This window comes from Prionailurus bengalensis, chromosome C2 (genome assembly GCF_016509475.1).
Source record: "Prionailurus bengalensis isolate Pbe53 chromosome C2, Fcat_Pben_1.1_paternal_pri, whole genome shotgun sequence".
Lineage (NCBI taxonomy): Eukaryota > Metazoa > Chordata > Mammalia > Carnivora > Felidae > Prionailurus > Prionailurus bengalensis.
Window position 1 is genome coordinate 42,828,830 of NC_057350.1, and position 25,390 is coordinate 42,854,219.

Genomic DNA, 25,390 nt, shown 5'->3' on the forward strand with positions numbered 1-25,390 from the left:
TTTTGGTAGTTTATATATTTCTAGGAATTTGTCTATTTTTTCCAGATTTCCCAATTTGTTGGCATATAATTGCTCATAATATTCTCTTATCATTGTTGGTATTTCTGTTGTGTTGGTTGTGATCTCTCTTCTTTCATTTGAAACACATAAACTAAATTAAAAAAGAGTATACTACCCATGCAAATGCAAATAAGGTGACTTTCTTTAAAAAAAATTTTTTTTAATGTTTATTATTTTTATAAGACAGGAAGAGAGAACAGTGAGAGGGGGAAGGGCAGAGAGAGAGGGAGACACAGAATCCAAAGCAGGCTCCAGGCTCTGAGCTGTCAGCACATAGCCTGATGCGGGTCTCGAACTCACAAATCGTGAGATCATGACCTGAGCCAAAGTCAGATGCCTAACTGACCGAGCCACCCAGGCACCCCTTTAAGGTAATTTTCTACTCTTTTCTGCTCCTGACAAAATTGATGCCATCTCCTGAGCACTTTCCATATAGAAGTCACGGCACACTGGTAGTAGGAAAGGTAAGCAAAACACACACAAACCTCTATCCTAAGACAAATTATGGTAAGTACTGTAAGAGAGGTTTGAAGTATGTATGAGAAGTGGACAAGTCAGTCAAATTTGGTGGAGCACAGAGTATGTTGATAAAATAGCAGGAGGTTGCAAAATTGAGAGGTTGTCGTGAGAGCTTATTATCACAGACCTTGAAATAAATCACTAGTTTGAACTTTAATGGATGATGGGAAATCATTAAAAGTTTTTAATCCTGGAGTGGCAATCAAAAAACAATAACATAGGTGTAGATATATATAGATTTGTAAATGCATATATATTTATACAGATATATATTTGAGCAAAGGGTTTACAAAAATATTTCCCCTCTACATTAGAATTTCACCTTCATTTAGTACTCCAGCTTTGTTTCCCTGGTAACCGGACATATTGTCACTATGTTTCCAGGCAACATTGCTCATGATAAAAAAGATCCTGAAGGGTAAAATCCATGTGCACTTGGAGAAAGAATAAGCCCCAGAGATCTCATGGGGATGCCCTGACTGGGCCTTCCTGAGTACACGGATTCTTGTAACTTGGTATGTCCCTCATGGGGATCCTGGAAGCTGTGCCTATAGAGTTGTTAGAGGAGATCTTGTCTCCTATGGGACATGAAGCTTTTAAGCCAGGACAGCTCCTACACCTGCCCAGTGTGATTCTTATCATCTTGCACCTAAATTACCAACTGTGAGGATTGCCCAAGGTCTTCCATGAAAGAGGAGTGTCTCACCCTCCCCTCTTGGCAAGCTGTGATTCCTGTGGGGTGAGGCCAGACATGGCCTGCATGAATGTTGAGCTGAGTCAGACCTGAAAATCTAGTCTGAATAGACTGCCTTGAATAAGACCAAAAAACCTAGGAATTATAAAAGTGGTATGATTGACTATTAAAAAATTGTGAAACTTATCTTAGAATTAAGATACTACAAATAAATTCAGAATGCAATTTAGGAAAGATTTGCAGATCACATGGCAGATAGAGAGTTAGTATCTATACTATGAAAATATCTCTTACCTAGTAGAAAAAAATACAAATAGTGGAACAGGAAAAAAAAAAAAAAAAGGACAAAGAATAAGAATAATCATTGACAGAAAAGCAAAACCAAATGGAAAATGAAAAGATAATTGTGTTATAGATCAAGGATTATACTACAACATCCCATCTCGTGTTATACTACAACACCACTTTGATAATAACACTTCTTGTGGGAGTTTGCTGGAAGGACCGGGTAATATTTACTAAAAGTAAAAAATTCCCCTACCCTAACCTATCCATTTCTCTGAAACTGTGTCATAATAATAAAATCATATTATAATAGGATAACTGTATAAAGATGTTTACTGTGCTTTATTAGTGACAGCGATGTGAATGCCCAGTGATTGGTAATGGATGAATAAAGGCTGGCGTCTCCATCTCATGTACTATTTAGCAGCCTTTAACAATTACTTACATTTCTACCTGTTGACTCGGTAGTGTTTCTTTTAAAGTGTTGGCATAGTATATGTGGAAAACGAGGCTTATATTGGGTTAATAATTTAAGTTCCTTTTGATGGGCAGCTGGTGGAGAGGGTAGATGAAAAATGAGATGCAACAACTCGAGGATAATATATAATTACACTTATATAAGTTTTATATGAGTATACACATAAAGCAATGTGGTGTGATTATCAAAATGTTAAATGGTTACCTGAAGACAATTGGTTTGAGGTAATTTTTGATGTTCTTTGTACTTTTGTGCATTTAAAAATATGCCTGTAGGGGTGTCTAAGTGGCTCAGTCAGTTTAGCCTCTGACTCTTGATTTCAGCTCAGGTCGTGATCTCATGGTTTGGTTCATGAGTTTGAGCCCCACGTCAGGCTCTGTGCTGATGGTGTGGAGCCTGCTTAGGATTCTCCCCCTCTCTCTCTGCCCCTCCCCTGCACTTACACATTTCTCGCTCGTTGTAAATAAATAAACTTTAAAACATATGCTTGTATTTATAGATTATATATTTATATATATCATATAACTTGTATGATATATATAAATATATACAAACATGTAAAATAGCTTTTGGTGAAGATGTGGAGAAAGGGGAAACCTTTTGTACTGTTGATGGGAATTCAAACTGGTACAGCCACTTGAAAACAGCATGGAGGTTTCTCAAAAAATTAAAAATAGAACTACCCTACGACCCAGCAATTGCACTACTTGGTATTTATCCAGAGGATAATTTGAAGGGCCACATGCACCCCAGTGTTTATAGCAGTGCTATCAACAATAGCCAAATTACAGAAAGAGCCCAAGTGTCCCATCAACTGATGAATGGGTAAAGAAGATGTATATATACACAATGGAATAGTACTCAGTGATTGAAAAAAAATGAGATACTGCCATTTTCAATAACATGCATGGAACTAGAGTGTGTTATGCTAAGTGAAGTAAGTCAGAGAAAGACAAATGTATGATTTCGCTCATGGGGAACTTAACAGACACAGCAGAAGAAAATAATGCTCCTGAAACTAATACTACACTCTATGTTAACTAACTTGAATTTAAATAAATAAAATTTTTAAATGATTAAATTAATTTTAAGAAAATGTGTACTTAGGGGTGCCTGGGGTCGCTCAGTTGGTTAAGCCTCCAACTTAGCTTAGGTCATGGTTTCATGGTTCATGACTTCGAGCCCCATGTTGGACTCTGTGCTGACAGCTCAGAGCCTGAGGCCTTCAGGTTCTGTGTCTCTCTCTGTCTCTCTCTCTCTGTGCCTCTCTCTCTGCCTGCCTCTGCCCCACTTGTGTGCATGTGCTCTCTCTCTCAAAAATAAATAAACATTAAAAAGATATGTACATATATATTTAAATAAAGGAAAGACAAATCACTATTTCACTAGGGAATAAACCATTTATAGGTGCCTTCTATAGTGAGAAGCAGTATATAGCATGATGCTTAAGAGGTGCTTAACGATAGGTAGGGCTCTGGAACTGTCTGGTGGATTTCTGGTTCTGAACTTAGGCAAATTACTTAACCTCTCATGGTCTAAGTTTCCTCATTAGTAAAATATAAATAACAATAAAAGTACCAGGGGGAGCCTGGATGGCTCAGTCCTTGGGCATCAGACTTTGGCCCAGGTCATGATCTCATGGTTCATGAGTTCAAGTCCTGTGTCAGGCTTTGTGCTGACAGCTTAGAGCCTGGAGCCTGCTTCGGATTCTGTGTCTCTATCTCTGTCCCTCCCCTGCTCATGCTTGCTTTCTCTCTCTCTCTCCTCCTCCTCAAAAATAAAATTAAAAAAAACATTTTTTTTTTAGTTTTAAAAAAAGTACCTACCTCAGGTTTGTGAGGATTAAATGTGACCCTACATGTAAAGTTTTTGTTTTTGATTTTTTTTTTTAATGTTTATTTATTTAGGGGGAAAGAGCATGTGAGCCGGGGCAGAGCAGAGAGAGAGAGAGAGAGAGAGAGAGAGAGAGAATCCCAAGCAGGCTCCATGCTGTCAGCGTGAAGCCAGACGTGGGGTTTGATCCCACAAACCTTGAGATGACCTGAGTTGTAATCAAGAGTTGGATGCTTGACTAACTGAGACACCCAGGCCCACCCCCTGACATGTAAAGTTTTTAGAGCAAGGCCTAGCACATGATAAGGACTCAAGAATTGTTAATAATCATAAACATTTGTTACTACTACTTTTGCAGTCCTATGCTAGAAATATTACTAAAGTATCACGTTTTAAATTTTTTTTTCAACATTTATTTATTTTTTGGGACAGAGAGAGACAGAGCATGAACGGGGGAGGGGCAGAGAGAGAGGGAGACACAGAATCGGAAACAGGTTCCAGGCTCTGAGCCATCAGCCCAGAGCCCGACGCGGGGCTCGAACTCACAGACCGCGAGATCGTGACCTGGCTGGAGTCGGACGCTTAACCGACTGCGCCACCCAGGCGCCCCTAAAGTATCACGTTTTAAACTGAACAGGTTTTTAAGGCAGCCAGTGTAGAGGAGATAACATTTTGCTCAGACTGACATAAAACAGGTTAGTAGAAGTAAAGCATATAAATTTTGTTTACTAGAATTTTACATGTATATGGGAGTTGCCACAAGAAAACAAAGATCCAAAAAAGTGCCCAAGTCTAAGTGCTTATATTACTAGGTTGAACATAAAGTGCCAGTTGTGGAAAAGTAACCCATGTGGGGGAGAAGACAGGAAGAATTTTTAACAAGGTCTATTTGTGCAGATTTCTCTGGGCCCTAACTCCTCATCTCTTGATGATCAGAATATTTCTTTCCTTCTGGTATAGGGAGAGTGTCTGTCATGTGAGAGTTCATCTCCGGCTTTCAGGAAGAAAAAGGAAGACAGAAATGCCCTTTGTGCATCTGCTGTTATTCAGGTGCCTTTAACTCAAAATAATCAACAGGGCAAAGTGGCATGTTTTAGAGATGCATGTTCTGAATCCCTTCACTAGGTATAATATCCATTTGACACAAAAGGGAACTGAGACTCTTAAAGAAAGCTAAGAAACTTCCCCAGAGTCTTACAGCTCATAACTTGAGCCCATGATTTCCCATAGAGCCAACAGCACTTTATGTGTCTTTTCCCATATACCATATACTTTCTTTTACTTAATATGTTCTTTCCTGGAAGGAGAAAGAAGAAAGAAAAGGGGAAGGGACAGGAGGGGAGGAGAGGTGGAAAGGGAAGGGAAGGGAAGAGAAGGAGGAAAGGAAAAGAAGGAAAGGAAAGGGGAGAAGGAAGGAAGGAAAGAAAGGAAAACTGGGGTGCCTGGGTGGCTCGGTTGGTTAAGCGTCCAACTTTGGCTCAGGTCATCATCTCAGAGTTGATGGATTCGAGCCCCATCTTGGGCTTGGTGCTGATGGCTCGGAGCCTGGAACCTGCTTCAGATTCTGTGTCTCCCTCTCTCTGCTCCTCCCCCACTCACTCCTCTGTCTGTCTCTCTCTCTCTCTCAAAAGTAAACAAAAAAAAAAAAAAAAAGGAAAAGAAAGATCATACACCAAATATATCATTTGCTCTTTAGAGCTTTAGGGGAGAACTGTGTTTGAGGTATTGGTTGCATAGCATATCTTTAGGAATCCATAATTAAATTTGAATGAGTGTGTGGTCAGAGCTGATGGGCTGTGTAAGGCATGACTATTATAAATTTGTGTGTGTGTGTGTATTGCTATTTTTTAAACATAATCATAATATTTATCTCTGCGCCCTATTTCTGCATGATTATGATGAATTTCTTTCTGAAATTTATTTGGTCAAAAGTGGAAATTTAACAGTTCCATTGCATTCAGTTTAAAACTTTTTAATCCTTTATATTTAGGTTATCTTCACTGTAATGAACATGATAGTCTGAGATTGAGGTGGCTGAGGCAGACGTTAGAATCATTCATCCCACAGCCTTTGGTAAATGTAATTAAAGTGTCTGAATTGGATGGCAGAGAAATGGGAGATGCCCAGCCTGAAATGTTTGACAAGGTACTGTTATTACATTGTGACAAACTGATGGACTCCCAATGATACCGCTGTTATGCTGCTTTGTTGTTGTTGTTTTCCATCTGCTTCCAGACATAGCCTGATACAATTTCTCAGTACTCTGGGAAATTTTGATAAAGTGAACAAGGAAGCAGTTTTTATTTGATGGTCAGCATGGTTCAAAGGAAGCGGTAACATTGGGATTGGGGATTATTGAATGTTTTTCATTTCCAAGTGCCTCAAAGATACTCAGGAAAAGATCAGATGTTATTTGGGTCAGTGTACAAACATGTGCACTGTATTGCTTTAATTTGGTAATATTTCATATCAGCGTATGACAGTTGAAGAAAAAGAGAACATTTCAATAAACCAAAATTGAAATATTAGTTCTTAAGAGTAAATGCTGAGAATTCAGAAATATAGTTATGTCTGTTTAAAATGAGTAACTTCTGTAAAAATTTTTGCTGTAGTTGTCGAGTATGAAATGTGATTATACGTTAGTAGACTTTTAGTTCTCCTGTTACCCTCCCCCCCCCCCCCCCCAGAAAAACAAACACTGGAAGTGTAAAGTATTACTGAAGAAAGGTCATGAAGAATTTAGCATGATATATTTTTGGCTTTAAAAGACATGACTTTATTTATTAGCTATTTTTTAAATCACATTTTACATAGCTTCTCCATGTACTACGTATTTGCATCATATATCCTTTTTTTCTCTAGGTGTTAGTTGATGCTCCGTGTTCAAATGATCGAAATTGGTTGTTCTCTTCTGATTCTCAGAAGGCAGCCTGGAGGATAAGCCAAAGGAGCAATTTGCCTGTTCTGCAGATAGAACTCTTGAGGTGAGGGCTATTAATACAAAAGTTTATCCCGGCTTCTAATGTAATTTAAATAGGCATGACAAATCATGACACAGAGAAGTCCCCAAATGGAGGGTTTCCTGTGTAGGTGTTGGTAATTATTCCTCCAAAGGCTGTATCCAGAAAATTCTTAACCTTTTTCCTTTCAGCTCTCCTGCTCTAAGGACTCACTACTCCTATCCACTCAATGAAATTTGGTATTGCTGTGTATTGTCATTTAAAATTGTTTGCATATCTGGACTGTCTCAGATCTAGGGTTCGGCACCCTATTCTTTCTTCAGGACCTGAACAGCACCCCCATAATAGTAGCTTTGGACCAGGTTGTATTTTGTTGGTAATGGACACATTGTTCTGGATGAGTCAGCCTCCTAGGAAGTTGTAGTTTATTGTTAGCACTTATCTGCCCTTTAAGAGTTTTCTAGAAGCATGTGACCACCAAGAGATACTTGGCTTTCCTCTAAAAAGAGACACTGTGAGACATACTGTGCTGGTTTTAAAAGAGATTTCTACTTATACTCCACTCTCAAGCAATTCCTGTTGTTTAATGCTGAACAAAAATTCTCTGAAATATTTAAAATATGGTTAAATGATGCATTATCACCTATTATCTCTTACATGTGGAATAAGAATGATTCACATTTTATGCACTGCTGACAATGTGGTTTGCTTCCAACTTCTGATTGATACACAACAATGAATACATGCCATTATCTAAGTATTACAGTCAACTAATATGTAGTCTTGTTCTTGTACCGGATTAAGTATCAGCTCATTATGGCTATTCTGGTTAGTACCCATTAGAGGGTTCTTGTAGATGTTACTCATCTGGCATTTAAACTGTTCATATGATTCCAGTGTCAGCCTTTCATCTACTAAACCCTAAGATATTTTGAGAATTTTATATCACTTTTCCCCTTCTACCTCTTGGGTTATTAGCTTTGGCATGTTGATCTGGCTTCTTGGTTAATTATTCCAGCTACTCTGGGCCTTGCTATTATTATAACTTATGCCTTGTAATAGACAATAAGTGTTATGATGGCTTGTTACCATTGTGACCTCTAATTTTTTTTAAGGTGTGATTAAGCAACCAGGCTTCCTGAGAATATCATTGTTCTTTCTCTCATGAAAAAGCCTCCCTATACTTCTTTTTCTTCCGGTTCATTATTAAGCTTTTTGTGTTTTATATTCTGTCAATTGCTTTTCCTCCCATTTTGTCTCAATTCATGGTAATCTATTTTCTGTTCCCTTTATTCTTCCAAATCTATGCTTGTTAAAAATACTAAAGATCCATTAAATGGATAAATAGATATTTTTCAATTTTAATTTTACTTGATCTCTTGATAGCATTTAAAAAATATATTTTATTGTACAACTATTAAATGCAAACATTTTCATTGTAAACAAACTCAGATAATGAAAATGAAGCAAAAAGCCCCCTTGGACGTAGACCCAGCCAAATACCAGCTTTCTTCACTGAGTTAACTGTTGGGCTTAAGTTTGGGGAACACTCTTCCAAACTTGTTCTATAGCTCATTTTACAATTACATGTTCATAGATAAATACATTAAAAAATAACTGCTATCGTTGTGTATATATTGATCTGAAACTTGCTTTTTTGTACTTAATTTTTCTTAGTTTTTTTTTTCTTGTAGATTTACTTTGTTCTTTTCAACTTTTGTGAAATATTAAATAGCGTCAGTCTATCCTATGCTATTTAATCTTCTAATTTTGGATGTTTACATTATTCCTTTTTTTTTCTTTTTTCTTTTTAAAAATGTTTATTTTTGAGAGTGAGAGAGAGAGAGAGAGAGACAGAGGGTGAGCAGGGGAGGGGCAGAGAGAGAGAGACACACACAGAATCTGAAGCAGGCTCCAGGCTCCAAGCTGTCAGCACAGTCTAATGCGAGATCATTATGTTATATATAACATCATATAGCATTACAGTCATCATCATGAAGGTCCTGCATTTGTATAAACCTCACATAGGCACCTTCTTATGCCTTAACAACGAAGGCTCTTCCTTAGTGGCCCCTCCCCTCCCCCATTGTCTTAGTCTCCAAAAGGAGTGGCTTTAGCGCTACATCATTTTAGTAGCATATCGAACAGGTGCAAAACTGACCTCTCAATCACTACAGGTGTAGATTTTCATGTAATCATATGGGGAGCACCATCATACCAGCTGTCTCGTATTCTTTTCCTTGACCAGCTACTCTGCACTTCCTGTCCCTGATGCTTGGTCTGTGTGAGAGTTTTCAGAGCCACTTAGACTAGTTGAAACTTTGGGTCCCTTTGCTGTATGATAATGATGATACCGGGGAAGGCGTGGGATACCCAAGCTCTAGGCACAGAAAGCAGTTCTAGTTCCCTGACATCTACAAGTCTGGGAGTTAAAAAGATAAAGGAAAAAATGATAACTCTAGCCACAATTTTTCTTGTATCACTTGCCCCTGACTCCAGAAAATGAAATATGTGTGTGGGTGTGTACACACATATATAGTAATTTTCTCATAGCTCTATCACCATACCACATATAAAGAAGTTCCCTACTTTTTTCGAAATCTTTTTCACCTAGTTATTGCCTTACCTCCCTTTAACAAAAGGTAATCCTTTTATTCCACAATAAGAAATAAAAGGTTTCAAATGCAAACATATGCAAGAGAGTAAATATATTGATGTGTGAATTTTAGTCAAAAGTATAAAGGATTGATAGTAGATCCTTATTTACATTTGCAAAGAGCAGTTAGAAGGCAAGCAAGCAAATATTGCCTGGCCTGATATTGTGGGCAGAAGATGGCACTCAGGAGGGAGAAAACAAGAGGATAATTGAGAGGCAAATAAGGAAAACTTTTTGTACTGTTTTGTTGAAGACTAGACTTGTATTTGCATTTGTCAGCTGACAGGTTATGGTACACAAAGATACTTTATGCTCTCTATGGCTGTATATTCATTTACGTTATCAGAAATCATTCATATTTATATTAAATAGGCCATCTACACACTGTTTACAGTTGTAGCTTTTGAAAACACAATACTCTGTAGCCAAATACTAATCTTACATGTTTTTATGAATGTGATACCTAAATTAAAATTGGTACTTTTTTAAAGTTTATTTATTTATTTCAAAAGAGACAGAGAGAGTGAGCAGGGGAGGGGCAGAGAAAGAGGGAGAGATCCCAAGACGGCTCTGCGCTGTCAGCGTGGAGCGGGAAGCGGGGCTTGAACTCACGAACCACCACGAGATCATGATCTGAGCTGAAACCAAGAGTCGGATGCTTAACCGACTGAGCAATGCAGGTGCCCCTAAAATTGATACTTTTTTTAATAGAAGTTCCTTGATTTACACTTTTTTTAAAGACTAATATTAGTAGATATGTAAGTCTTTTTTTAAAAATTCTTTTAAAGATTAATGTATGCATATAATCATGAAAACAGTGATCAATCCTGATTTTTCTTTTTAGCATGAAAAACTTATTAGAGGGCACAATGATGACAGGAGATAGATACCAAAGCATATGGCTTCATTGTACACTTATTGAGGACCCTTTGATTTATCCATACAGAAATGGAAAAATTAGACTCTTCTATTTAATTTACAATACAGGAAGATAAAACTGTATACAACTCTCTTACATATCTGTCCCCAAACCATTTTCAGAAGATGAGAATGTAGGACAATGATATAAGGAATAATTGAACATAAGACATTTTTATTAATTGAATACCGTTTGAAAGTATATCTTTATTATCATTTCTCAAAATAATTTCTGAGAGCAGTCGTTTCTGTTACAAACTGTGTACATACATAATCAGGTTCTCTTGCCTCATTTTTATTAAATGTATTAGGATAAACAGAGTGAGAAAATATGCTGAAAATGATATACATGTTGTCTCTAGAAAGTGCCATGGTGTTTGTGCAAGAGAAGTTTACATGATTTTTAGGTGGGAAAGCACGAACTGAAGAGTATGATTTATAACAAAAATATTGGTATGTTATTGCAGTAATGTATCATGTCATCTATTTACCCAGAGAAAATCAATCACATTTAAAATACTGACCCCTTCTGGTTCTCTTTTCTCACTACTTGACAAGTAAAATCCAATTTGTGAACTCATTGAAAAAGGAAGCATAGATTATTCAGTAACATTTTGAAAATTTGTATAAATCATCCAGATAACTGTCCTTAAAAAGTGGTACTCTGACAGCAAGAATTGTGTTTTAAAAGAAACATTAAAAAAATAAAAATCACCAACAATTCCTCTGTCATGCTCTTGAGCTGAGATAAGGGATACCTGGTGACTGTGAAGCCTGAGTCCTCATCATTCATCAACACAGTGACTAAAACGTTGATATATTCATGTTGGAAAAATAATCTTTGGACATACAGGTCTATTACAATGGAAGATTTCCACCAGTGTTTCAGCTATGTATATATTTTCTTTTTAAAGGTCAACTAATTCAGTTAGCTTTGCATACTATCATGATATGCTTAGTCGTATGTTTGGAATCCAGAAAACACAAGCAAACCCTTAATACCCCTACGGCTACTATTGCTACTGCTGATACTTCTCTTACTCCCCTACCTCCTCCTTTTTCTTCTTTTTCTCAAGTTAGATGGCAGGAGTCAGAGATTCTCAGATTAAAAATCTGTTATTTGTTTGAGGCACCTGGGTGGCTCAGTCAGTTGAACGTCCGACTTTGGCTCAGGTCATGATCTCACGGTTCATGGGTTTGAGCGCCCTGCGTCGGGTTCTGCGCTGATAGCTCAGAGCCTGGAGTCTGCTTTGGATTCTGTGTGTGTCTCTCTCTCTGCCCCTCCCCTGCTCACACTCTGTCTCTTCCTTTTTCAATAATAAACATTAAAAAAAATTTTTTTAAGTCTGTAATTTGCACAAAGTACACACTTCTTTTTATTAAGATTGTACAGATCAAAATATTCCACATTAAATACAATTGTAAAAGGTTGAAGAGACATCCAAAGTTTGTAGCTATTGTATTTTCAACACTAAAAATGTCTCAAGTATAGATTGACAATATGAAATACAATCTTGAGTGTTATGCTAAGTGAAATAAGTCATACAGAGAAAGACAGATACCATATGTTTTCACTCTTATGTGGATCCTGAGAAACTTAACAGAAGACCATGGGGGAGGGGAAGGGAAAAAACAAGTTAGAGAGGGAGGGAGCCAAATCATAAGAGACTCTTAAAAACTGAGAATGAACTGAGGGTTGATGGGGGGGGAGGGGGTAGGATGGAGGGGAAAGTGGGTGATGGGCATTGAGGAGGACACCTGTTGGGATGAGCACTTGGTGTTGTATGGAACATGATAAATTTCATATTAAAAAAAAAAAGAAATACAATCTTGAAAATAAGATTTTATCAGCATTTATTAATTTATCCAACATTTATTAAGTACTTTATATCAGAACTTTGCTAGGCATTGCAGATACTAAAATATATATGAAATGCTCCTTGTTCTCAAGGTCCTCAGGGCAATTATTTTAAAATGCGGCAAGAATGTGGTAGTAGAATAGAGTACAGAGGGAACAAGAGGAGGGACACCCAACTTTGGTCATGTTAAGGATGGAGTATGGGTGTAACAAAGCAAATTTTACAAAGTAAGCAACAGATTAATATTTAAACTGAAGAGGTTTATTCTAATAACCTTTCCTAACATGGAAGTAGTTTAGCCTCATAAAACATTTGAAAAATACAAAGAAATATAAAGCAGAAAATAAGCCACCCATTGAAACTTACACCAACTTAACTTCTTTGACTGCATATAGTATTTATAATAGAAATCAGAATAGAATTCAGTATCTTTGTCTATTTAATTTATGATCATGTTAATTATTATTTTTAAAAATTTGAGAGAGTGAGCATGTGTGTGTGCACAGGAGGGGCAGAGAGAGAGACAGAGAGAGAATCCCAAGCAGGCTCCATGCCATAAACACAGAACCTGATGCCGGGCTGGATCTCATGAACTGTGCGATCATAACCTGAGCCAAAACCAGGAGTCAGATGCTCAACCGACTGAGCCACCCAAGTGCCCCATGAACATGTTAATTAGTAAATAGTCTTTGAAAATATACTTTTGAGATGACTGCATATTAAATCCCTCATTCATTCATTCATTCATTCAGGTAGTTAGGAGTATCAAAGACTTTCTTATGATAGGATATCATAAATGCAAGAAATAGGTATAGGTACAAAACATACTAGTGGAGGGGCGCCTGGGTGGTTCAGTTGGTAAAGCGTCCGGCTTAGGTCGTGATCCTGTGGTTCGTGGGTTTCAGCCCCATGTAGGGCTCTGTGCTGACAGCAGAGAGCCTGCAGCCCACTTTGAGTTCTGTGTCTGTCTCCCTCCCTCCCTCTCTCTCTCTCTCTCTCTCTCTCCCTCTCAAAAACAAATAAACATTAAAAAAGAAATCCTAGTGGAGATTAAAACATCAGCCTTTTCAGTGATCCAGGAAGAGCTTGATAACTCTCTGGGAAAGGAGTTAGCAGCTGGGCTGTGATCCATTTCTCTTGATTTCTATGGAGGCACTCCCATGGAAAGAAAGAAGGCAGGTGACCCAGTTAAACATGTTGATAACTGACCTCCTTGGTGAATAGACTAATGAATTTTGCTGTCAGGAGAACTCCTACTTATGTCATTTTTTGAGCAGAATATCCCTGATTAGGATTGTGGTAAACACAGCCTAGAATCTGTAGATTTGTGAGGCACAGCTTTCTAGAGAACGTCATACAAGTTTTTCAACTCCTTAAGATATATTAGAAATATGACATCTCCCCATTGTGTGAACTTACCTGTGAACTTTGCTTAGAGAACTCATCTCTTATCTGAGCTAGAAAACATTCTGAGCTAGAAGCTCTGTTTGAGCTATTCTGAGCTATAAGCAAGACTGAGGTAGCCACTTTGGATGTCCCTGCTTCTTTTGTGCACTTTGATTACTTGTGTACTTGAAATTATTAATAAATCTTGATAGTAGGTAGGTTCATGAGAATATGATTTGACAATCCAGTCCTTTGTATTAGCTCACCCTAAACCCCAACCCGGTGCCTCTGATGAAACCTCTTATTCCAGTCCCACATCTAACTCTTAGAATTCATTCAACTAATCAGCAAACACTTAAAAAGTAAAACCCCTTCCCCTTTATATCCTGTGCATTGAAACATGATTAAAAAGATGAAAGGGTAGGACTTGTGCCAGAGGTTAGTCAGGTCCAAGAGAACAAGAAAGTTTGTGATGTTCCATGAATAGTGATTTTTCCATTTTGGCTCCATCACTAGTAAAAATAATAACAGTGGATACCATTCATTGACTACATTAGCTACTTCTCCTCCTTGTTTGCAGAGGCTCAAGTAAGTAGGTGGAGAGTCTTGCATTGTTTACTCCAACAAAATGCCTACCCCTGCCTTGTAGGTGGAGGAGGAAGAATCTCCTCTTTCTTCATAGAAACATGTGGCAAGGATGGTGACAGTTCTCCCCTAACCATATATTCTTTCTAGAAGTGTTTATTGAGTTCCTTTTATGTTCTGAGCACCAGTGGTACCACAGGGCAGATTCAAATTTTGTTTGAATTGGCTGCTATTATTTTGTAGGTAATTAACCATCCATTAGTTCTGATTTAGGAGTTTCATGTCTTCTACCTACATCCCTGTAACTGGCATGCTACCTGTGTAACTTGCAAGAAGGATGAACATCAGTCCCTTCACAATTTTGTGGCACAAATATCTCCTCCCATATTGTGGCATGGCGGCTCACCCTTCACTCTTCTTGGTGTTTTGGTTCTTTTATTTTTGTTTTACAAGAAGAGTTTATTGCTTTTTGTATATAATTTATTACATCTATGTCTTCTTTTAGGATTAATGCTTTTTTGTGTGCCCTATTTTAAGAAGTTTTTTCCATACCTCAGATAATTCCTTGTGTTATTTTCTGGAAGCTTTATTTTTTAACTTTTACACTTAGGTCTATAATCCACCTCAGCTGATTTTTGCTTAGTAGTGGGAGGTAGGAATCTTATTTTCTTTTCTTCCGTCTTTTCCTTCTCCATTCTTCATTTTTTTTAACTTTGTGCATGGATACTTAATTGTCCCAACAGCATTTATTGAAAAGTCTGTCCATTTGCCAGGAGTCTGTAGTGCTACTTCTTTTGTAAATCAAATGTCCACATTAACATCAGTCTGATTTCTGTTCTATTCAATTGCTTTACTTATAGACCCAACAGCTAATGCTACACTGACTTAATTACCATGGCATTAATATCATAATATGTAGGCACAGATATTCCCTTGTTGTTTATTTCATTCTGTTTTAAGAGTATCCTGACCATTTTCAGTTCTTTGCATCTTTATATACATTTTAGAATCAGCTTTTCAAGTTTCATGAAAAACTTGTAGGGATTTTGATTGGAATTACATTAAGTCTACCAATTCAGACAGTTTTGACATTTTCCTGCTATTTCACGATATTGAGAAATTTATTAAGTCTAAAAATTTATAGATTCTTTTGGATTTTCAACAAAAACCCTCATGATTCTGTAATATGTAGAAATATATATAGGTGATTTTTTTTCTGGATTCTGTGTGATATTTTGCTTAGGATTTTTTCCATGTGTGTTCATAAGTGAAACTGGCCTATAAGTTTTCATTTTTGAAATATTCTTAGAGTTTAGAATTAAGGTTATAGTAGCTTCATAAAATGAATTGAAGAGTAGGTTCTCATTTATATTCTCTGGAACAGTTTATGGCAAGTTGCAAGTATTTTTTTCCCCTGAATATTTGATAGAAATTGCCGTGGAAGCCATGATGGGCCTGGAGTTCTGTGGGAAAATTTTTGACCATTGATTTAGTTTCTTTAAAGGTTACAGGACTCTTAAGTTTTCTCTCTCTCTTTTTTAATCAGTTTTATGAGAGTTTGTTGTTAGTAATTTTCCATTTTATCCAAGTCAACAAACTTATTGACATAAAATTGTATACAGTATCTCCTTATTATCTTCTTAGTATCTTCAGGATTTAAAATGATGTTCTCTTTTATTTTTGTTAATCAGTCTTGCCTGAGGTTTGTCAAGTTTTATGTCTTTTCAGGATCTAGTATTTAAATTTGTTCATCTTTTTTTTTTTTTTTTTTAATATTTGTGAGAGAGAGAACACACAGGTGAGTGGGGAGGGACACAGAGAGAGGGAGACAGAGAATCTGAAGCAGGCTCCGTGCTGTCAGTGCACAGCCTGACTACCTGACATGGGGCTTCAACCCATGAACCTGTGAAATTATGACCTGAGCCAAAGGCAGACGCTCAACCAACTGAACCACCCAGGCACCCCTGTTGATCTTTTTTTACTGTGAGTTTGTTTCCAGTTTCCAAACATATGGGTATTTTTTGGTTATCTTATTACTTTTTAATTTTTATTGTGATCAGAGAACATATGCTATATCAGCCTGTTGTTTTCCTCTAAACAATTATTTACAATAGTGGCTTTTAAGCTTTGCTCTATAAAGACATAGGGATTCTGTAGCACTGTTGTAGGAGCCATCTTGAGGGGAGGGAGAGGGATGACTTATACTACACTAGATCCAACTAGAGGCATATCTTCATCTGGTTAAACTTGTAGGTTGTCATTTGAAGAAAGTTTCTTTTTACTAAAGAAAAAAAAAAGTTTGAAAAAACTTTAAAAGACCACTTAAATCTGTAAGAAGCAGTCTGTCTTCATTTTTTTTTTTTTTTTCAACGTTTATTTATTTTTGGGACAGAGAGAGACAGAGCATGAACGGGGGAGGGGCAGAGAGAGAGGGAGACACAGAATCGGAAACAGGCTCCAGGCTCTGAGCCATCAGCCCAGAGCCCGACGCGGGGCTTGAACTCCCGGACCTCGAGATCGTGACCTGGCTGAAGTCGGACGCTTAACCGACTGCGCCACCCAGGCGCCCCAGTCTGTCTTCATTTATAAGCATGTTTGCCATGGGCCAAAATTTAGTCAATTCTGGTAGTTTTCTTGAAAGCTTTTCATTAGTTCTTTTTCTTTGTATGAGTGAAGAGACAATATTTGATAGTAGATTAAAGACCCTACATAAAAGTTAGGCAGACCTAATGTGGTCTGTTGTCACTCTTCCTAACTTAACACAAAACTGGCTTCCTTTATAGTCAGTCTCAGCAGAGAGCTTTTCAAACTTAACCAACCCTCCTGTGTTCATCTTAATGAGGTAATTAACAATTGAGAAAATATACTAAAGATCTCCAAGTAGAAATGTATAAGAAATGTATTAAAACTTGTTTATAATTTGTTTCAGGAGTATCTAGCATCTTTTATCACACCACTCTACCACATATAAAAATACTATATAAAAAATATTCCTTCTTCAAGGTAAAAAGTTCTGCCAGTGGAGAGGAGATAATTATCAGCATTATTTTTGTTTCTTAGGTTGATAAAGGAATAGCTGCTGGGTATGGCATCTCTGAAAATAGCAAGCTTGGTCATGTTTCTCTATCTTGAATTTGCAGAACTTCTTTGATAATAAGCAGTTTGATATCTAGAAATTTGATTACTTACTGTGAGCATAGTGAAGGGTACCCTCAAGGCTTGTAAAATAATACTTTTAAAACTGATGATAGCACTAGGTAGCTATCAACCCAGAAATATCTGTGTTTTAGATGCTTAAAGTACCTGAAACTTAATTTTGAATCTGCATTTATTTGATAGATTGTACATGAGCTTCAACTTTTCACCTTAATGTTTTCTTTGGTCATAGTACATAATAGTGGTATTTGCTTTCTTAGACTGCTATTTGCCAGCAGAAATAGTAAACTGATACAAACAGAGTGGAAATGATGAGAAACAGGCCATGGAAAAATGAAAGAAATAAGGAACAAAAATAGAAAAATTCTAAAGGAGTACTAGAAGCCAACAATGTAACGGGAAAAAAATATGGGATGATAAGGAAAAATAAATGAAATGGAAATATCCTGAAATATTCAGAGGAAAAAATGATACAAAAAATAGAGGAATTAAACTTTTAGGATTGTGGGGGGGGGGGCAGAAAAGGAACAACTTAAACATAAAAGCTTTGTGAACTCCTAACAGTTGGCTAAAGTTGTGGTTTTATTATTTGTTAAATTACCTTGTAGTAATTAAAATATTTAGTATATCAAATTAGGGTAATAATTTTTTTTTAAGACTAGATTTATTTTCTTCCTTTTAAATCCAATTGCCTGCCCCCCACACTAACTTTCTCTGTTAAATTTCCCTTATGTGTCCAGAAAGACAGCATCAGGGATAGCCTTCATTTTTAAGTATGTCTTAATGGTATTTTTGGTGTCTAAAAGGGTTCTGGTATTAATTCCAATGTGGTGGTTGGGGCGGGGGCAGGGGGGGGGGAACGTTCTTGCCCACACCACTAAGGAATTCTCTGTGATATCAGCTAGGTGTCCTACAGTTTAACTCAGTCTGACACTCTCTACCTGCGGTGTCACATCCCACAGGTTCAGTCCCACAAGGCTGCCCCCACCCACATTTCAGATGGCACTTACAGGTCCAGGTTTGTCACCCTGCTTTTAAACAATGGGCTATAAATCACAGGTTCCCATGACCCTCTTGTTGGTTCCGTTTGCTAGAGTAGCTCATGGAACTCAGAGAATACCAATTCTATTAAAAAGACAGAATTAGTAGATACTGGTAATATTAGAGATATCTTCTAAAGAGAGAAGATAGATACTGGTAATATTTTATTACCAATTCTATTAAAGAAAATGATAAAGGATACAGATGGACATCCAGATGGAAGAGATGCAGAATGTAAGGTATATGGGAAAGAGCAAGAGCTTCCATGCACTCTCTGCGCATGTTGTTCTCTCCCAGCTTCTCTACATGTTCACCAACCCAGAAGCTCTCTGACCTAAACTGCTGGGTTTTTATGGAGCCTTTATTATGTAGGCATGGTTGTTGATTAAATTGTTGGCCATTGGCAGTTGTTAAATCTTCAGCTCATCATCCTTCCCTAGGGATTTGAGGGTGAGGCTGAAAGTTCCAATCCCCTGGTCATATGACTGGTTTCCCTGGAAACCAGTAGCCTTCTTTAGCTGAGGTCCAAAGTCATCTCATTAGTGTAACAAAAGAAACCTTTGTTACAATCACTCTTAGGAAATTTCAAGGTTTTAGGAGCTCTGTGTCAGAAAAAGGAATGAAGACCAAGATCACAAGATCTTATTATATATTACATATCACAAGATCACAATACCACATATCTCAGTTTTAAAGTAGTGGCCATGGTTTTCCCTATGGAAAGTCAAGTTCATTTACTAAAATTTACCAAACTATTCCATTCAATCAGAATTGAGACCACAATTGTTATGTAGCAACCTTCCTTAATAGATTATTTTACTTTTTTTAGGAGTTTATCTACCCCTGTTAGCAAGGGAAAAAACCTTCCATTTTTATAAATATCTCATTTTTATAAATTACTTGTTGGCAAAAGCTTTATTATTTTTTTTCTAAATAAAGCCTCTGGCCTCTAACATTTCCATCTGTTCTACAACATGAGAGTTGTAGTTTGCTTGAGCTGTTTGTTCCCTATTCAGAATTTTTGAGTGTTAGTTGCAATGAAGCGTATTTCTTTTGTTTTACACTGAAAAGTTCTCTGCCTGACCTACCTCTTAATTGAGGTGGCATTCATTCATTCATTCATTCATTTAATGAATATATTTTGAGGACATACTTTCCAGTTGTGCTATACATGAAAAAGGCAACAATGCATATCATATAAACCCTGTTTTCAAGGAGCTGAAAACTTCTTGCTTGGGGAAAATAGAAGAGGAAGGAATTTCATGGGAAGTCAGTGGAAGTTTCGGAGATTATGTGAACTTTGAAATAGGTCTAGAAGGATGAATAAAAGTTTGATCGAAAGGAAACTGGAAAATAATTATGTAAGCATTAGAATTTACTAAACACCTAGAAAGATGAGGCAAAGAATGAATTTTAACTCCTTTACTGACTTGATAGTTACTTACACAATATTGTCTCATTCTACAGGGAACAAGGTGTTCCTGACTGACTGTTAGTTAGGGTTTGGTCAGAGAAGAATCTCTGTAAGTGAAGTAAGGGATCTTTTAGGAATTAGACCTTACTGAATCCATAGAAGCTGGTTAAACAGTCTGTAGAAGTTGTGTATAATTGTGCCTCTACTTCTGGTGTGGAACCTGAAGTTAACCAGGGCTAGTAACCAGCACACAAAGTGGGGCGGGGCGGGGGGAGAGTACAAAGACACACTAGAACCCAGAAGGACAGAGTAGCCATGTTTTTCTAGCACCAGAAACTTCATAGGTCTCTTATCACCTCTAAGCATCTGTTTATAATGATATGGGTGATCTGCAGACCAGCACGTGCATTTCATTATGGAACTGCACAGGAACATGGTCTAGAAATCAGGGAAGCTGAAGGAAGAACCCATAATTGCTGGAGGAGCTACCCCTACCCCACCTACAAGTTGAGCCAGTGGATCTTTAACATGTGCATACACGAGGCTGTATGTGCGTTCAAGGAATTTTGACAGTTACACAGGCATGTGTAACCCACAACCTTATCAAGATATAGAATATTTCCATTGCCCAGAAAGATCCCTGGTGCTTCTTCAGAATCCATTTGCTCCACTCACCAAAGGCAAATGTTGTTCTGACATCTCTTACTGTAGATTAGCTTTGCCTGTTCTCAAACTATATAAAATGTAATCAAACAGCATGTATTCTTTATTATCTGGAATTTTTCTCTCAGCATGTTTTTGATATTTATTCATGTTGTGTATATCAGAGTATGTTCCATTTTATTGGATGAGGTGTGAAAGAAACATCTTTGTTTTTGGACTAAATCCCACGGTCCGAATAAGAACATTTGCTCAGAAGTGCTAGAGCGAGGCTTGGGGCCACTGTCTTATCTCTGCAAGAGCTGCGTCTTCAGGAATACCTTTTGATCACTGCTTTACTTTGGGGCATGGAATCTGTCGACTCTTTCAACCCTAGCAAGGCCCAAATTATCGAATTTCTTTGTTGATTTAGATTATAACCCATGGGCAGAGAGCCTTCCTTAGGAGAGCTGTATTCCTTCAGCACTCCTTCCAAATTACTGCGATCTTTTCAGAGCTTTCTTTCATTAACCTAGAGTAACATTTTGAGATTTTGTTCTAGTCACCCTAGAGTTCTATAAGCTTTGTTTAGCATATGGTCTATCTTCCAAGATATGATAAACAGTGATTTTATTAAATGTTTTTCTATGGCATAATAAGGGTTACTGGCTGTATTATTCTGGGTTCTCCAGAGAAACATAGGATGTGTGTATATATACAGAGAGAAGGAGTTTTTTTTAAGGAATTGGCTCACATGATTATGGAGGCTGGCAAGTTCAAACTCTGCAGGATGAGTCAGCAGACTGGAGATCTAAAGAAAAGTTGATGTTGTGGTTCAAGTTTGAATGCTACCACCTGGTAGAATTCCTACCTGCTCAAGAGAGGTGTCAGTCTTTTGTTCAGGCCTTCTGTGACTGGTTGAGGTCTGACCTCATTATGGAGTGCATTCTGCTTTACTCAAAGACCACCAATTTAATGTTGATTTTACCCCCAAATACCCAGAATAATGTTTAACCAGATACCTAGGCACAATGGCGTAGTCAAATTCACATATAAAATTAATAGTCACTGGCTTTCCAGCCGGTAGTATTGTTTGAACATGCCCCGTATTGCCTTCTTACTAAGCCAGTTCTACATTTTAGATTCTGCTAAAGCAAGTCCACGTTTGGTGCCAAATTCGGTATAAGATCATTTTTTCTTGTAATCTAACCGATGGAGAAAGAAATAGACAGAGGGAAAGATTCAAAATAATAGCGACTTAAGTGAGTAAAAGCCTGAGTAGGCTTCTCAGGGTTGTTCCAGCAATCAGTTGATTGCCAGAGTCCATAATCATCAGAGATCCAGGCCTCATCTTTCTTCTGTCTCATGCTCCAAGGTGGCTATTCCAGCTCTTGCTGTTTAATCTGCATTGCAACTAGTAGGAAGGAACAAAAGAACATACCTCACATTACTTCTACTCACATCTCCTGGGTCATACTTAGTCCTATGACTACCTTTAGTGAAAGGCAATTTAGGAAACTAGCCTTAACTGTATCTAATTAAAAATTGCATTACGACAGAAGAAAGTGGGAACTGGTATTAGGGAACAGTTAAAAGTGTTTGTCACAAGTTGGAAATCCCTTGATCAGATAACAATAACATTGGGAGGCTACAAAGATTTACAAGAATACCCTTTAACAAGAAAACCAATTTGAAAGAATTTTACAGTAGTCAAGAATTAGATGACAAAGGCCTTAACTAACTGAATAGTAGGGAGATGTGTGGTTAGATTTGCAAGATAATTTCAATGGAAAATTAGTAGAACTTGGTGATTGATTGGCTCTGGAGTGGGAAGGAAAAGAAGGTGTCAAGGGTAACACCTCGGTTAACAGCATGAACTGTAGAGCTCTATTGCCTGGATTTGAATCTTGGTTTGTGTATTTACTGAGTGGCCTTGTACAAGTTGCTTAGCCTTGGTCTTCTCATCTGCAAAGTGAGAATAAGAATTCATGTCTCAAAACTTAATTGGAAGATTGAATGAGATAACATGTAACACATCCAACTTTAGGAAGAAGGGAGCCTGGCTGGCCCAGTCGGTAGAGCATGCGACTCTTGATCTGAGGACTGTAGGTTCAAGCTCCATGTTGGGTGGAGAGATTACTTTAAAATCTTTAGGGACACCTGAGTGGCTCAGTCGGTGAAGCATCCAGCTTTTGATTTCAGCTCAGATTATGATCTCACATGGATCCAGCCCCATGTCGTTGAGCTCTGCACTGACAGCCTGGAGCCTGCTTGGGATTCTCATTTTCCCTCTCTCTCTCTCTGCCCCTCCCCTGCTTTCTCTCTCTTTAAATAAATAAATAAACATTAAATTAAATTAAATTAAATTAAATTAAATTAAATTAAATTAAATTAAATTAAAAAAAATAAACCAAGGATAAAATTTTAGGGAAGACTTATATTTAATGGATAGGAAGTAGAGGAAAGGTGGATAAGGAGGCTGAAAGGGAACTTTAGACTTTTGTAGAAGGAGGAGTGAAGAAAGTGTCCAGGAAACCAAAGTTGGGGAATGTTTCTTGAGGTTGAGGATGAATGACAGAATCAAATAGTATGGTAAGATCAAAGCTGAAAATGAACCTTTTAGTCTGGTTTTGTAATCATTTTATCAATAAACTTCTGAGGAAAATATTATTTTTTAATGTTTATTTTTGCGAGAGAAGGGGGCAAAAGTGCATGTGTGCGAGTGGGGGAGGAGCAGAGGGGGAAAGAGAGATAATCCCAAGCAGGCTCTGTGCCACCAATGCAGAGCTTGATGGGGGGCTTGAGCCCACAAACCTCTAGACCATGACTTAAGCGGAAATCAAGAGTCGAATGCTGAACCAACTGAGCCACCCAGGTGCCCCAGGAAAACATATTTTTATTTAAAGCTGTGTAAATAATATTTGGCTAAATTAATTTCCAGATTCTTTGGAATTTGGAGTACTTACGAATTATTCCAAATCATTTGGCAATTTAATGGAGTGACTAACTCAGAGGTTCTAACAGTTGAGTGTAGTTTGTGAAAATTCTTTACAACTATGATTTAGATGTCAGACTGTGGCGAAGAGGTTCAAATTATGTGTCAACATGAAGTAATTGCTTTCATTTACCTCATCATAAATTCTGTGCTATAGCACTTGAGTAGGTGAAGGTTGTATATTCTATAAAAGGAACAGGTAGCCAAGAGTTGCAGGTCATAGTGCCAGACCTATTAATTCTTAGTTTCTTTTTGTTAAAAGTACCTGGAAGTATATGATTATTCCTCACTGAAGGTGAGCATTTGGGACAGTTGAGATGACAAAATGTATGCATGTGGCATGCTCTGTCTTATTGCCCTAGATTCCATATTTATTTTAGCAGTGGTAACATTTGCTTCAGGGTATATAGCAGTGGTAAGGCTTGCAGTCCTTTTCCTGGTATTAGATTAGGGTAACAGTCTTTGTGCTGCATTAATTAACTGTGTAACTTTGAGCAAGTCACTGAGTCTTTGTGACCCTCCATTTGATAAATTGGGCCAGACTGTTTACCCTGTGCATCTCATAAGGTTTTATTAAGACTCCATGTGTGAGGTGCTCTTTAAATTAAGTACCAAATAAACATAAGGAAACATTACTAATTAGACTGATCACTTGTCCTTCACTTGGCTAACATAGGAATCAACATCTCATTTGATTCCTGGACCAAATCCATATTTCCATTGATTCAGGAATATTCTCTTTTATTCTAAAAAAAAAAAAAAAAAAAAGTAAAAATTTCTTCACAGAGGAACATGTGCTGTGTGTGCAGTGTCCTCTGGAAGCATTTAACCTTTTCAGTTTTGGATTTAGTTTGTCATTTGAGTAGTAAGATACAAAGACTGCCAGTAGTATTCATACGTTTCTCACAGTATTAATTATACAAATGTTTTTCTTTTCTGTACAAGTTGATAGTAACCTTATAAAGTAGTCTTAAATAGAATCTCTGAAATATGAATTGAATATTAAATGGTTACAGGGGACCAATTTCAGGATTGATGCTCCTATGCTCATTTAAAATTTTTAAAATTAACTACAGTCTTACCTGGTTTAAAAAAAAAATGTTTAATACTAGAGTTTCTAAGAGGAAGGGAAGAAGCTTGAGAATATTGTGGCAATAAAGGAATCTTTAAGTCCATTTCACTTGATTGCTTCCCTGTATTTACATCTGAAGGGATGGTAGCTATTGCCTTGATGCTTTAATGTTGGTAGAAGGGAAGAGAGGAAAGATGAAGAATAAATATATTAATCACAGTAATGTTTAGCTGTATTCTTAATTTTTCAAAAGTACAGACATCGATGATTGCTTTACTTCTACACCAGAAATTGTTGTAAGAGGGTCAGTGACTGTCACTTCAGACACGTTACAAGGAAGACATACAAAGATGTTGTTTATCTCCTGATAGTAAATCATGAGGAATTAATGAAAGGGGGAGAGAATCACTTTCTGCTTTGGTCAAAAGATGGCACTATTGCCGCGCTGATTATTTTCTTCTGCAGTTTGGTTCAGTCTTTTTAAATGCAGAAAACAGTTAAATTTAGTGATCTAATTAACACTGACCCTCCCAACAGAATGCCAGATTTCTAATCAAGGACCAAAAGAATAGACCAGAAAAATGGAATTTGTATTTTAAAAATGTGTTAGGTTGTTTTAGGAGGTATTCAAATAACATTCTCTGAGATTCAGAGATTTGCCTTAGGAACAACAGAACACCCTACATCATGTTTTCAATTTTGGTTAAGTTAAATAAATACCTTCAGTTTGGAACTTTGATAGCTGCCAGGGTTCCAAGACATGCTAGTTAGGGGTGTGTGTGTGTGTATGTGTGTGTATGTGTGTGTGTGTGCGTTTAGTTTTTCAAGGTCATTGAACTT

At 37.3% G+C, this 25,390-nt stretch overlaps 1 protein-coding gene across 1 annotated transcript in view; it reads left to right on the forward strand.

The window, feature by feature from the left end:
* Window positions 1–25,390, forward strand: part of NSUN3 (NOP2/Sun RNA methyltransferase 3) — a 61,108-nt gene that overhangs the window by 21,518 nt on the left and 14,200 nt on the right. The window contains exons 4-5 of the mRNA XM_043593913.1: window positions 5,860–6,014; window positions 6,732–6,853. Coding sequence (XP_043449848.1) covers window positions 5,860–6,014; window positions 6,732–6,853 — 277 coding nt within the window. The remainder of the gene's footprint in view (window positions 1–5,859; window positions 6,015–6,731; window positions 6,854–25,390) is intronic.